The sequence below is a fragment of the Neovison vison genome, chromosome 4 (assembly GCF_020171115.1).
Source record: "Neovison vison isolate M4711 chromosome 4, ASM_NN_V1, whole genome shotgun sequence".
In the NCBI taxonomy this organism is placed as follows: Eukaryota; Metazoa; Chordata; class Mammalia; order Carnivora; family Mustelidae; genus Neogale; species Neogale vison.
The window spans coordinates 198,980,638-198,993,423 of NC_058094.1; the positions used below are offsets into that span (position 1 = coordinate 198,980,638).

General features: G+C 37.8%; 1 protein-coding gene across 1 annotated transcript in view; it reads right to left on the reverse strand.

Moving 5' to 3' along the window:
- ASZ1 (ankyrin repeat, SAM and basic leucine zipper domain containing 1) overlaps positions 1-10,157 on the reverse strand; it is a 58,593-nt gene extending 48,436 nt beyond the window's left edge. The window contains exons 1-4 of the mRNA XM_044246437.1: positions 10,053-10,157; positions 9,364-9,463; positions 6,822-6,944; positions 4,217-4,328 (exon numbers count right to left, since the gene is read on the reverse strand). Coding sequence (XP_044102372.1) covers positions 4,217-4,328; positions 6,822-6,944; positions 9,364-9,463; positions 10,053-10,157 — 440 coding nt within the window. The remainder of the gene's footprint in view (positions 1-4,216; positions 4,329-6,821; positions 6,945-9,363; positions 9,464-10,052) is intronic.
- Positions 10,158-12,786: the final 2,629 nt, after the last annotated feature.

A 12,786-nucleotide genomic window follows, 5' to 3' on the forward strand; every position in this document is an offset into this window, starting at 1 on the left:
CCATGAGAGACTATGGACTCTGAAAAACAATCTGAGGGGTTTGAAGTGGCGGGGGGGTGGGTGGGAGGCTGGGGTACCAGGTGGTGGGTATTATAGAGGGCATGGCTTGCATGGAGAACTGGGTGTGGTGAAAAAATAATGAATACTGTTTTTCTGAAAATAAATAAATTGGAAAAAAAAAGGTTAAAAAAAAAAAAAGTGACAGTGCTGGTAGACCCAGGTGGCATAGTCAGCTGAGTGTCCTACTCTTAGTTTCAGCTCACGTTGAGATCTCAGAGTCCTGGGATCAAGACCTGTGACCAGTGCCACACCCAGCTTGGAGTCCACTTAGGATTCTCCCTCCCCTCTCCCTCTCTCTCTGTGCACTCACGCATGCATGCACACGCTTGCTCTCTCAAATAAGTCTTTAAAAATGTGACACTGCTGGTTTTAAAAAGAATCAAACTGAAATTACGAACTCAACTGATGAGTTTAACAATAAATTAAGGGCACCTGGGTGGCTCAGTAGGTTAAGCCGCTGCCTTCGGCTCAGGTCATGATCTCAGGGTCCTGGGATAGAGCCCCACATCGGGCTCTCTGCTCAGCAGGGAGCCTGCTTCCTCCTCTCTCTCTGCCTGCCTCTCTGCCTGCTTGTGATCTCTGTCTGTCAAATAAATAAATAAAATCTTACAAAAAACAAAAAAAAACAATAAATTAAAAGCAATAAATTAGAAGTGAGATTCAGTGACTGAGATGGCCGACTGAAAACTATTATCCAGAATGTGACACAGTGAAACAAAGAGATGGGGAAAAAAAAGAGAGAGATGAGGTCTAACAGATACAATCAGAAACTCAGAAAGAGGAAAGAACACAGGAGAGGTAATATTTGAAGAGATAATGAATGGTATTTTTAGAACTGAGGCATTAATCCAAAATTTAGAAAATGTTTGTCATAATGATGCTTGATGTAGGTGATAAAGACACCTTAATGATACCATCTTAAAGAGATGGATTTTTTTTCCACTGGCCATTTTCAAGATGAAACAGAAGAAATGTTAGAGATGCTGGAAGAAGCTAAGAAAATTTGTCAAAAAACATTGACACCTAGAAATCATTTTATTTTTTAAAATATTTTATTTATTTATTTGAGAGAGAGACACACACACACACAGCAAGAGAGCACAAGCAGAGGGAGAGAGAGAAGCAGACTCCCTGCTGAGCAGGGAGCCCAACTTGGGGCTGGATCCCAGGACCCCAGAATCATAACCCGAGTTGAAGGCAGATGCTTTACCAACTGAGCCACCCAGGTACCCCTGTATCAGTAGATTCTAAAGTCTACTTACATAAAATATTAGAAAGCAACATAAAATTTTAAAGCATCTGAGAGTTGCTTTTTCAAATAATCTTTAAAACATTTGAATATTATTATATATTCACCATAATAATGAACCAGAATGGCTAGAGTGATAGAAGAAAAGTAGAATAAAAGCATTTAGTGATAGCAACCTTCAGGACACTTATGTAAACATGTCTGCTGCTTTAGCAAAACAAACAGCAATAAACGTCAAACATGATTTCCCAAAAAAAACCAACTCAGTAGGTAAAACAAAGAAGCAGACAGTCACAGGTGTCTAAAGAACAGATATAAGCTGCTGGTCTCTATTTAGCTTAACTCAGATCTCAGGCCAGAAAAGTGAGCAATGCTCAAAAACACTACAAACTTCAGGTGCCTGGCACAAGTTTACAGTAGAAAAATACACTAAATTATACACTGAAAATGGTTAAAATGTCAAGTTTTATGTTACATATACTTTAATACCATAAAATTTTTTAAAAAAGAAAAGAGGGGAGAGAAAAAGGATTCAAACTAAAATTCCCAGTCTTCTAACAGGTTTTGATTTTTGTTGTTGCTAATGAATTATCTATGAAATTCCCACCAAGTCTTACTGCACACTCCCTAGGTCCTGAAGTTTTTTTCCTTTCTACATTGACACCAGGCTATCCTCATCTATCCAGTAATGCTATCTTTCTTATAAAATTTGCAGCCTAAAAGAACTATTTCCCATGAGTTACTCTTTTCAGCTCTATCAAGATGTTCATTTTCTTTAAGAAGACACAGTTCAATTATTATACTACTTTATGCTTTGAGCTTAAAAACAGCCGAATAGTTTTTCAGATATTTTTCACATTTGTTATTTAGGTAGAGATTGCTGTAAAGTTCTCTTTATTTTAGTTGAGCACATAACATTTCAAATTTTATATTCTTTCAGATTCATCAGCTTTTCTAGGATTTTCAGTTTTGAAATTATGTGGCTGCCTTATAGCTTTAGCTTGAGATGCTAACCTTGTATTATTTTAATTCAAATGGATTAAGTTTTTTTTTCCCCTAAGTATACGCTGTATATCTAGAAGATATCTTCTAGTTCTTATGGAAGCAGAATAGTCTAGAATCTATGACAATGGCTTGCTTGACTTTTTTTTCAGTGTGCTTACAACATAAGTAATTGGAAGGGTAAAGATTTTGCTTTCTGTAATACAGTACAGAAGCAATTAAAAAAAAAAAAAGAGCACCAGCAAAAAGCAATTTCCCATTGAACCCAAAATGGCAAATCTTATCATAAGCCACTTCTGAAAGTAAACATTAAAATTATAGTACCCATTGAGGCTTAATTCAGCTAGATGTCTTAGAGTTCCCAATTCCAAGTACAGCCAAATCCAAAAGTTAGATACCTAACTATGGATTATACCATATGTGGTAGAATAAAAGTTCCTGTGAATTGATTTGCTAAAAATTTGTGGGTAGTCTTTGCAGATCTTTAAAAAATCTATTTGTTAAATACTGATTATCCACTCTGTAAGTCTTTACTTTTCTCACACTAGTTTCTCAACCCGGGCACTATGATATTTGGGATGGGTACTTCTTTGTTTTGCGAGGCTGTCCTATGGACTGTGGATGTTTAGCAACATCCCTGGCCTCCACCCATTAAGCCAGTAGTGTACTCTAAACCAGCAGAATCTCCCAGGTGTGACAATCAAAAATGTTTCCAGATGTTACTTGGAATTTGGGAGACAAAACAGACACCTGCTGTCTAGCTAGCTGTCATAGAAATTAAACTAAAATAAGTTATTTCTATATATCAGGCATTAGAGCATTATTATTTTAATGAATTATGAATAATAACTCTATTCATACTAGACATATTTCAGTTGGATAGCCTATTTCCTACTCTATTAGCTTTGAAGATAAATAAAATAGAAAGAGATTAAATAAAACAATACAGAGCCAGATTAAGGAGTAACAGAAATTTTAAGCTGATTCATTTTTTAAATTACTGACATTTCAACAGATCCAACATTTTCTATGCATCTAGACACTATTATCTATATGATATAACATAATTGGAAAAGTCTTAGGAAAATGAAAACCTTTCAATGTATTATTTTGGAATTCTTAGTATTTGTGTAGAATTGTTTAGCAGGTAAGTATTATACAAAGAGAACACTAAGAGGTTTTACTATTATACCTTAATCATTCTTTTGAGTGTATGATTCTTAAGAAATGATAGTTTGATATGAGGAAGTGGTGATGCAACATGGGGGCTTAAATGGGTAGGAGAAGAATCCATGAAACAAGACGGGATAGGGAGGGAGACAAACCATAAGTGACTCTTAATCTCACGAAACAAACTGTGGGTTGCTGGGGGGAGGGGGGTTGGGAGAAGGGGAGTAGGGTTATGGACATTGGGGAGGGTATATGCTTTTGGGTAAATTGGAAGGGGAGGTGAACCATGAGAGACTATGGACTCTGAAAAACAATCTGAGGGGTCTGAAGTGGCGGGGGGGTGGGAGGTTGGGGTACCAGGTGGTGGGTATTATAGAGGGCATGGCTTGCATGGAGAACTGGGTGTGGTGAAAAAATAATGAATACTGTTTTACTGAAAAAAAATAAATTGGGAAAAAAAAAAGAAATGATAGCTTGTCTTCCTTTCCCTCTCATTTCAAATTAGAACATTCCTCTAAAAATTAGAAATTGAGAGACTACTTTTGTGATATGCCTTTCCTTTGATACTCTTATAAAGTTCGAACCATGACCTTATGACCTATTTTCATTCCTCAACTATATAGCCAAGTAAACACATTGTTTATGATTTTTTAAAAAATCATGGTATTAAATGTTTAATGGGTTGATAATCAAAGAAAAATATCCATCATTTTTCACAGATAATAAGGTTCTTACCTACAAGCAATATTTGGATCAGCATTTCTTGAAAGCAGTAGTTCTACACACTTTAAGATCTGTTCCTCTGAGCCACGTGCAGAACATGCAGTTATCAAAATAGTCTGCTTATCTGTAGTGAAAAGTGAGGAAAACACCCACACACATTAAGAAGTGAAGCTGACTTCTTTTTTCATTAAAAGATTCTAAATATTTACTGTACTCTCAAAATTTTATATCCTATTCCTAAATCTCTTACTCTTGGTAGATACATTTGTCTTCCTTCACCAAAAAATGAGATTAGGGATGAACTGCCTGAATCTCCAAAATGTATCTATATATTCAAAATATGTTTATATATCTATAATTCATTTCTTAATTTTCCTTCTTTGTTCCCCTTATTTTTTTTTAAGATTTTATTTATTTATTTGACAAAGAGAGAGACAGCGAGAGCAGGAACACAAGCAGGGTGAGTGGGAGAGGGAGAAGCAGTCTTCCCTCTGAGCAGGGAGACTGATGTTGTGGGGCTCGATCCCAGGACCCGGGATCATGACCTGAGACCAATGCAGATGCTTAGTGACTGAGCCACTCAGGCACCCCTCCTTCTCCTTTAAGAAAATAGGAAAGTGGTAAGAACATGAATGCTGTGTAGAGATACTGCCTGGAGTTAAATAGCCTTTGGTTGATTAAAATTTGCTTTGCTGAACTTGTGGTTGAAAAACAATAACTGATGAATGTCTGGGTGGCTCAGTCAGTTAAGCATCTGCCTTAGGCTCAGGTCATGATCCCAGGGCCCTGGGATAGAGCCCTGCATCGGACTCCCTGCTCAGTGGGGAGCTTGCTTCTCCCCCTCTTGCACCCCTGCTTGTGCTCTCTCTCTAAGATACATAAATAAAATCTTAAAAAAAAAAGAAATTAAAAAAAAGAAAAACAATAATTGATATTCTCTGATTTCACTTCTTTATTTCTCATTCATTTTACATCTCAGTGAAATTTTGGTTTTTATCCAAACCATCCTACTGAAAATGACCTAACTGCCACATCTACTGGTTTCTTTTTGGTCCTTTTCTACTGGGTCTCTCTGAGCTCACCCTGTTTCCTAAAAACTTCTCCCCGTGGTCCCTATGGTACCAGAAGAAATCACAGATTAAAAAAAATAAAAACACTTTTCAGATAATAATTGGGGAATTCAAAGTAGGTCATGGCAGCTATGGTTTACATCAGTGATTTAATAATAATCAAGTATAAAGATTCTAATCCCAGTTCTGCTACTGATAAACTGCCTCCAGTGATACCTTAATATCTCAGTAGATCTAGTTTATAGATAGGAAGCTGCCCTCTTTACCTGATGAGGCTAATGTTGAATACGTAAAAGAATTTATGTCAACATGCTGAGAACAATATAAACTGTTTTATAACTGTAAGTATTCCTCTGATTACAAAAATCAGAGAAAGAAAACTTCATTTTTTTAAAGTTTTTACTTCAATTCCAGCTGGTTAACATACAGTGCTATATTAGTTTCAGTTGTACAATATAGTAATTTAACACTTCCATACAATACTCGGTGCTCATCACAAGTGCACTCCTTAATCCCCTTCCCCTATTTCACCCATCCCCATATCCATCTCTCCTCTGGTAACCATCAATTTGTTCTCTATAGTTAAGCAAACTATTAATTTTTTTGAGAATATTACATACTTTCAGAAATCTCATTCCTAAGTCCAATTTTCATTGGGTAATATTTTAAAATGACATAATAATAAGAAAAACCTATCACAGAAGCAGATTAAACATAAAACTATTGGTAAGATGGGAAGTTATACAATATACATAGATGAAAAAACAGACTAGAAATATTTTTACAAACATCTAATGTAGGTATAAAGTAAATGTAAAAATTAATTCCAAAGTGAAATCAATATCTGAATTATGAAATGAATTTAACTGCCTATTGGAAACACATTAAAATAAGTAAGCAATAATTCAATATAATAATTAAGTGGAATTTGCACATATACTCTTGTTTTTTTGAAAGCATCCAAAACAATATGGAGTAGAAATTATCTAATAACAAGGAAACAAATGGATTTAATAAGCTATTTTTGAAACAACCTTAAGTGATATAATTCAGAGTTTTAAATTCTAAAGACTGACTTTCAAGTAATTTTTGACAAGATTATTAGCTTTTTGTTTTCTCTCAATGCATTTTTTCCTTTAAAAAAAAAACCAAACCCTCTAGCATAGAAATTAAAGGTATATAAAAACATAAGCAGTTATTAAGATAATATAAATGGAATCTACCTTCTTGGAAAGAGAATTTTTCCAAAAGAGAGACTATGGTTTTTAATTTGATTTTGTATCTTAATTACATAATATAACTAATAAGAAGATTTGTTTTTTAAACAGCTTTAGTTTTTTTCATTTTGCACAATAGCTGCTTGGGAATCAAGGAAATCACAGTAAACATAATCAGCTGGGCTAACTCAACATCTTACCTTTTTTTTTAAGGACAAAGATTTATTTTAAAGGGAACATATAACTCCCAAACAGATTATAATTAGGCTTCAAAACAGAGAAACCTACAAAGTAAATACTCACATATTTAAAATGTTTAAAACACCTTACCTTTGTCAAAACTTGCATTAGCACCTCTGTCCAAAAGGACCCGAACCAGCTCTACATTGGAAACACTAGCAGCATACATAAGAGGAGTCCATCCATACCGAAAGCTGGACTCTACACTAATTCCTGTAAAGCAAAATTCAAGTTTTTAACAGCCTCTCCCACCAAAACAAAAATTACTGTCAATTTCATATGCTTAAAATACCGTGGATAGTAACATATACCATGTAATTTATAACAAAAAGGAATTTCTTGGTAATAATGGCCTAGGTTTAAAAGGGTCCACACAGTAAATGATTGTAGCTCAAAAACATTCTAAGTACACTATATGGTTTGGGGGTACATATATAGATACCTAATAAAAATAGAAGGACATGCATAGGAATGATAAACACCAAGTACAGCAGAGAGGTATCTCCAGGGGTAAGGAGAGAAACTGCTCTCCCTTTTAGAATATCTGAAATATTTAGTAATTTAAAGAAAACTGAACATATTAATGAAAGACTGGAGACATCCTTGAACTGTTAGAAGTGACCAACTCAAAGGGAATTTTCTTTTTTTATCAAACTTTTCAACTGGTGCAGAAATATGTATCAAAACCAAGAATAACTTTGGAAGGCAAAAATAAGATATTTTTTTATTTTTTTTTAAAGATTTTATTTATTTATTTGACAGACAGAGATCACAAGTAGGCAGAGAAGCAGGCAGAGAGAGAGTGAGGAGGAAGCAGGCTCCCTGCTGAGCAGAGAGCCCGATGCGGGGCTTGATCCCAGGACCCTGGGATCATGACCTGAGCTGAAGGCAGAGGCTTTAACCCACTGAGCCACCCAGGCACCCCAAAAAATAAGATATTTTTTTAAAGTGTGAAATAATGACATCTGGAAGTAACCTAGGAAACGCTAAATTAAGTTACCTGTAGAAGTAAGACTTCAGGGATACTGGGGGAGAAAGTGGGAACAAAGGTATCTTTCTACTTCAGCTATATATTTATTATTGGCCTTTGAAAATGAATTTTTAAAATGTTTGTAACTAAAACATTTTAAAGACTTGACTAAATATCTTCTTTACCAGTAGGTCTTTTCAAGTCCTAATCTGTCAGGAAATTCATCATTTCACTGCACTTAGTCCTACTACAAACTCAAGCTCCACGGTAAATTCTCTTTTCTAAAACAAATTTCTTTTTTTTTTTTTCTAAAACAAATTTCTAACTATTCTAACCCATCCAGCACTATGCACACTCCTGCATGTGTTCATATTAGGTATTAAGCCTGTTTCAATTACTCAAATTTTATTTCATTTCATTCTTCAATTAAACTCAAGTTCCATTGTCCACAAAGTCACACAGAACCTTCTTTTTTGTTACAACAGCTAGTATTTACATAATGTCTGTATGTTTTAGATCTTTACGTATTCTTTCATTTTAATACACCCCCCAAACCTTTTGATATTATGCATCCCTATTTTAAAAAGGAGGAAATTAAAGTGTAGGAAGGTTTGGTAACTTGGGTCAAGATTACAGAGCCATCAGATGGCAGGGTTAGTAATCAAACCCAGAACTGTACTGTCTCCAAAATGATTCCTTTTTGCACTAAACCATGCAATGTCTCTAGCATAAAAGAAAAAAAAACATTTTGCTATATACAATTTCAGTTAACTATTCTGTGTGAATGTTTTTGATTTACAAATAGATAGTAAATGCCTGTTACACCTTTGGATAATTTCAATCATTATTATCAACAACACACACTCCTACATCACATAATTCAAAAAAATAATTTTTAATTTGATCACAGAAAAATGTTACTGGACCTTGCAAGAATTACGACATTTTACAAAAAGAAAATGATGCTCTGGAAGTTTAAATGGCTTTCCCAAGAAACTACAATGAATAGGCAATAAAGCTGAAACAGATATCCATATTGTGATTCCTACCTCAGGCCCCATTACACAGACACCTAGTACAAGGAAAGAACATAGCCAAAATATACATAACTAGAAACAATTCTGGATAAATGTAATAATATTATAGATTATAGACAGCAAATGCTGAGAAAAATGTATAAGAATTACTGGAGTGGGGTAGGATTCATCAGAACAGGCAACTTTTTTTTTTTTTTAAAGATTTTATTTATTTATTTGACAGACACAGATCACAAGTAGGCAGAGAGACAGGCAGAGAGAGAGGAGGAAGCAGGCTCCCCGCTAAGCAGAGAGCCGGATGTGGGGGCTGGATCTCAGGACCCTGAAATCCTGACCTGAGCCAAAGGCAGAAGCTTTAACCCACTAAGCCACCCAGGCACCCGGAACAGGCTTCTGGAAGGAGGTAGAACTGATGGAAGCAACAGGGTGGCATTCCAAATTTGAGAGTAGAAGAAAGTAAGGCAAAGAGAACTCAGAAGCAAGTAAGGTATATAGAATACTTGCTACATGAACATCTATTGTGCTTTCACTAGAAAAGCAAGAAAAGCAACCCAAACCCTTTAAAATAAGGGACCCTCAGAAATGTAGACAACTGTGTTAGGTTGAAACTATTTTTATCTCTCACCAGAATCTAGAAGCTCCCGGACCAATGAAATATCTCCTGTGGTCAATGCTTTTTTAAATGTTTCATTCTTTTCTTCAGGGAGTAATGGCCCTTTTAATTTCTAAAAAAGAAGAAAGTTAAAAAAAAAAAAACACCTGTTATACATATTTTCATTTCCACTCCATCAGAAAACAATGATTGATTTCAGGTCCATCATCTTTTTGGGGTGTGTGTGGGAGGAGTGCAATATACAAATATCACAAGGAATTCATGTCTAAAATTATCTTCAGGGTGCCTGGGTGGCTCAGTGAGTTAAGCCCCTGCCTTCCACTCAGGTCATGATCTCACGGTCCTGGGATCGAGTCCCACATCAGGCTCTCTGCTCAGCAGGGAGCCTGCTTCCCCCCCCCCTCTCTCTCTGCCTGCCTCTCTGTAAAATAAAATAAAATAAATAAAATTATCTTCAAAGGGAATGGATAATGCTATGGGTCCAAACCCAAATGAAGCGCACATCCACGACCTAAAGAAGCACATGTGATGGGGAAAGCACAGTAGGAAACAGAAAAACGCAGGGTTTGTTGGGAGTCTAGAAGGCTGTATTTCCACTAGGGAAACACAGGAAAGCAAGAAGTCTCACGAGGTCAGGCCAGGGGGGTGCTGATCCAGGTGCGGTCAAAAAACAAAACAAAACAAAAGGCCTCCTGGGCTACCTGAACCGCCCGGTCGAGATAACCAATCTCCCAGCCGTCATCCTCGCTCTCGCTACTCTCGCCTCCACCGGCCACTGCCAGCCCGCGTAGTGTACACGTCGCCATGCCCGCCAACCTCTCTCTAATAAAACAGCACCGCCCACTCCCCTGGTGCCTGCGCACTGGAGGAGCACGCACGGTTGCGCGGGAAGGAACGTGTGCGACGGCCGAGGCCTTGGGACCTGAGGCGCAGGCGCGTGGGCATGCGTAATAGACCTTACCTAGCCTCCCTGTGGTATAGGGCAGTGCAACCGTGCGTAACATGGTAGGGTCCTTAGAACTGGAGCCGCTGGAAGGCGTTGGGCGCCATGCTTCTGGTGAGTGCTTCCGGTTCTTTACAGGGACTTACTCATTCTTTTTAGGTTGTTTGTTGAAGTTTTTGCTCTTCAAGGAATGCCGCACTTTCGTTGGAGCATAATGGGTATTAAAATGCCAAGTAAGACTAGGCTTTCTCCTTAACTCCTTCATCTGCTACCTCGGAAAGCCTGTCAAACATGCGACCCCTGGGTAAGGGGCAACTCTTACAGATAGGAGCGCTAGCCTTGCATTCAAAAAGCGGTCGAATGGGAGCTGACAAAGGAGCCAGCAGAAAGTACCATCCCAAAGGAAGAATTCTTCCTTTAATTTTCATGTGACCGCAGATCTCAGCTTAGATCTGGAAACTTAAAACCATCAAAACACTTTCCCAGCTAGACACTATGGATGCCCTAAAGGAAAAAGTCAGTCAGCAAAGGGGGAGTTGGGGAGAGAGTGGATCAAAGTGCTAGGAAGAAGAAATCATTTAAACATTCAGAGAGCAAGTAAATAATACAAACAACTCCAGGTGAAAGCCGCCCGACCTCAAACTGGCTTTTCTGCATCTAACTTCTGGATGAAACGGTAACACATTAATTATCTTTGCCACAGAAAAGTAGATCTATCAAGGAATAATGCACATTCATGTCCCTCGAGATAATTGTTTTAAAAAATTTTATTTGAGGGCGCCTTGGTGGCTCAGTGGGTTAAGCCGCTGCCTTCCGCTCAGGTCATGATCTCAGGGTCCTGGAATCGAGCCCCGCATCGGGCTCTCTGCTCAGCAGGGGGCCTGCTTCCCTTCCTCTCTCTCTGCCTGTCTCTCTGCCTACTTGTGATCTCTCTCTGTCAAATAAATAAATAAAATCTTTAAAAAAATTTTTATTTGACAGAGAGAGAAAGAGAAAGAGGGAGCAGAAGCAGAGGGAGCAGCAGGCAGAGGGAGAAGCGGGTCCGGGTGGATCAGGGAACCCCATGCCGGCTCCATCCCAGGACCCCGGGATCATGATCTGAGCCACCCAGCGTCGTCCCCCCCGCCCCAAGATGATTTAGAAGGAAAAGAGACGTACACCATTCTTTGAAAGTTTTGTAGTACTTTTTTTTTTTCCTTAGAGAACCTCCAATGTAAGATTTTGAAATTATTTCCTTCAGATAATTACACAAGTAAGTATTTTAAATAGCTTGGTTATTTTCAGCCCCACCTTGTGTTTTCCAAGTGCATTCCTTTAATAAATGTTATGAATCGTTGTGTACAACCAGGCACAATTAGGTTTGGGGAGGCGACATCAAAGATAAAACAAGCTGCCTCAAGAAGCTCACATTTTAACCAGGAAAGACAATAAGCAAGTAAACAAATAAATAAGGTTATTGCAAATTAGAGGTGCCACAAAGGAGATAAATGTGCTGGGTTTCTGGAATCACACCACTTAAGTTTCCCATCCAAACCAATTACCGCCATCAGCTGTGTGCCCTCTAGCAATTTAGCCTCTTTCTTCTGTTTCACTTTTCTAATCTGTAAAATGTACCTGCCCTATAGCATTGTTTGAATAAAGTAAAGTAATGGGCTTGGCATAAGGTTAGTCTCAATGTAAGACATAAATAAATTTTAGCTACTACTATTATTGTTACTATTTTAGATAAAGTAGTTAGATCTGAGTAGAATTCTGAATGACAAGGAGCCAGCCATAAAAAGAAAGCAGAGCTTTCCTGGCAGAGGAAATGGCTAGTACCAAGGCTTGAAGGGAGGAAAAAGCTTGCACCCAGGCCTGAGACTAAGGTGGACAGGTCAGACTTCTTTAAGCTGGTGGCGTCAAAGGCAACCATACTGTTTTGCATCATAAGCAAAATTTAAGGAAGCACTTCCTTCAGGAAGGACCTTGCAATTCTTTATTTTGTATCGAGGCACCTTTCTTACTTCATCTTCATCATTGCGCTCGCCCCTTAGACCAGAAAGGAGGTGTGAGGTTGGACCATCATGAGGGAAGGGGTGTGTATCGAGAGGACCTTATGAAATTTAAGTAATTAGTTTGGATTTTACTTTTTAAGAACAGTATAACATTAAATATTTTTCAGCTAGGGGCACCTGGGTTGCTCAGTGGGTTAAGCCTCTGCCTTTGGCTCAGGTCATGATCTCAGGGTCCTAGGACCGAGCCCCACATCAGGCTTTCTGCTCAGCAGAGAGCCTGCTTTCCCCTTTTTCTCTGCCTGCTTCTCTGCCTACTTATCTCTCTCTCTCTGTCAAATAAATAAATAAAATCTTAGAAAATATATTCTTCAACTAATGAAAGACATTCTGGGATGTGTGTGTGTGTGTGTATTTGAAGACACACTCTTTGGTAAAGAAGGTTTTTAGTCTGAGCATTTGGCTAATTAGTGGTATCATTTAGTGGAAGACCAGAGGATA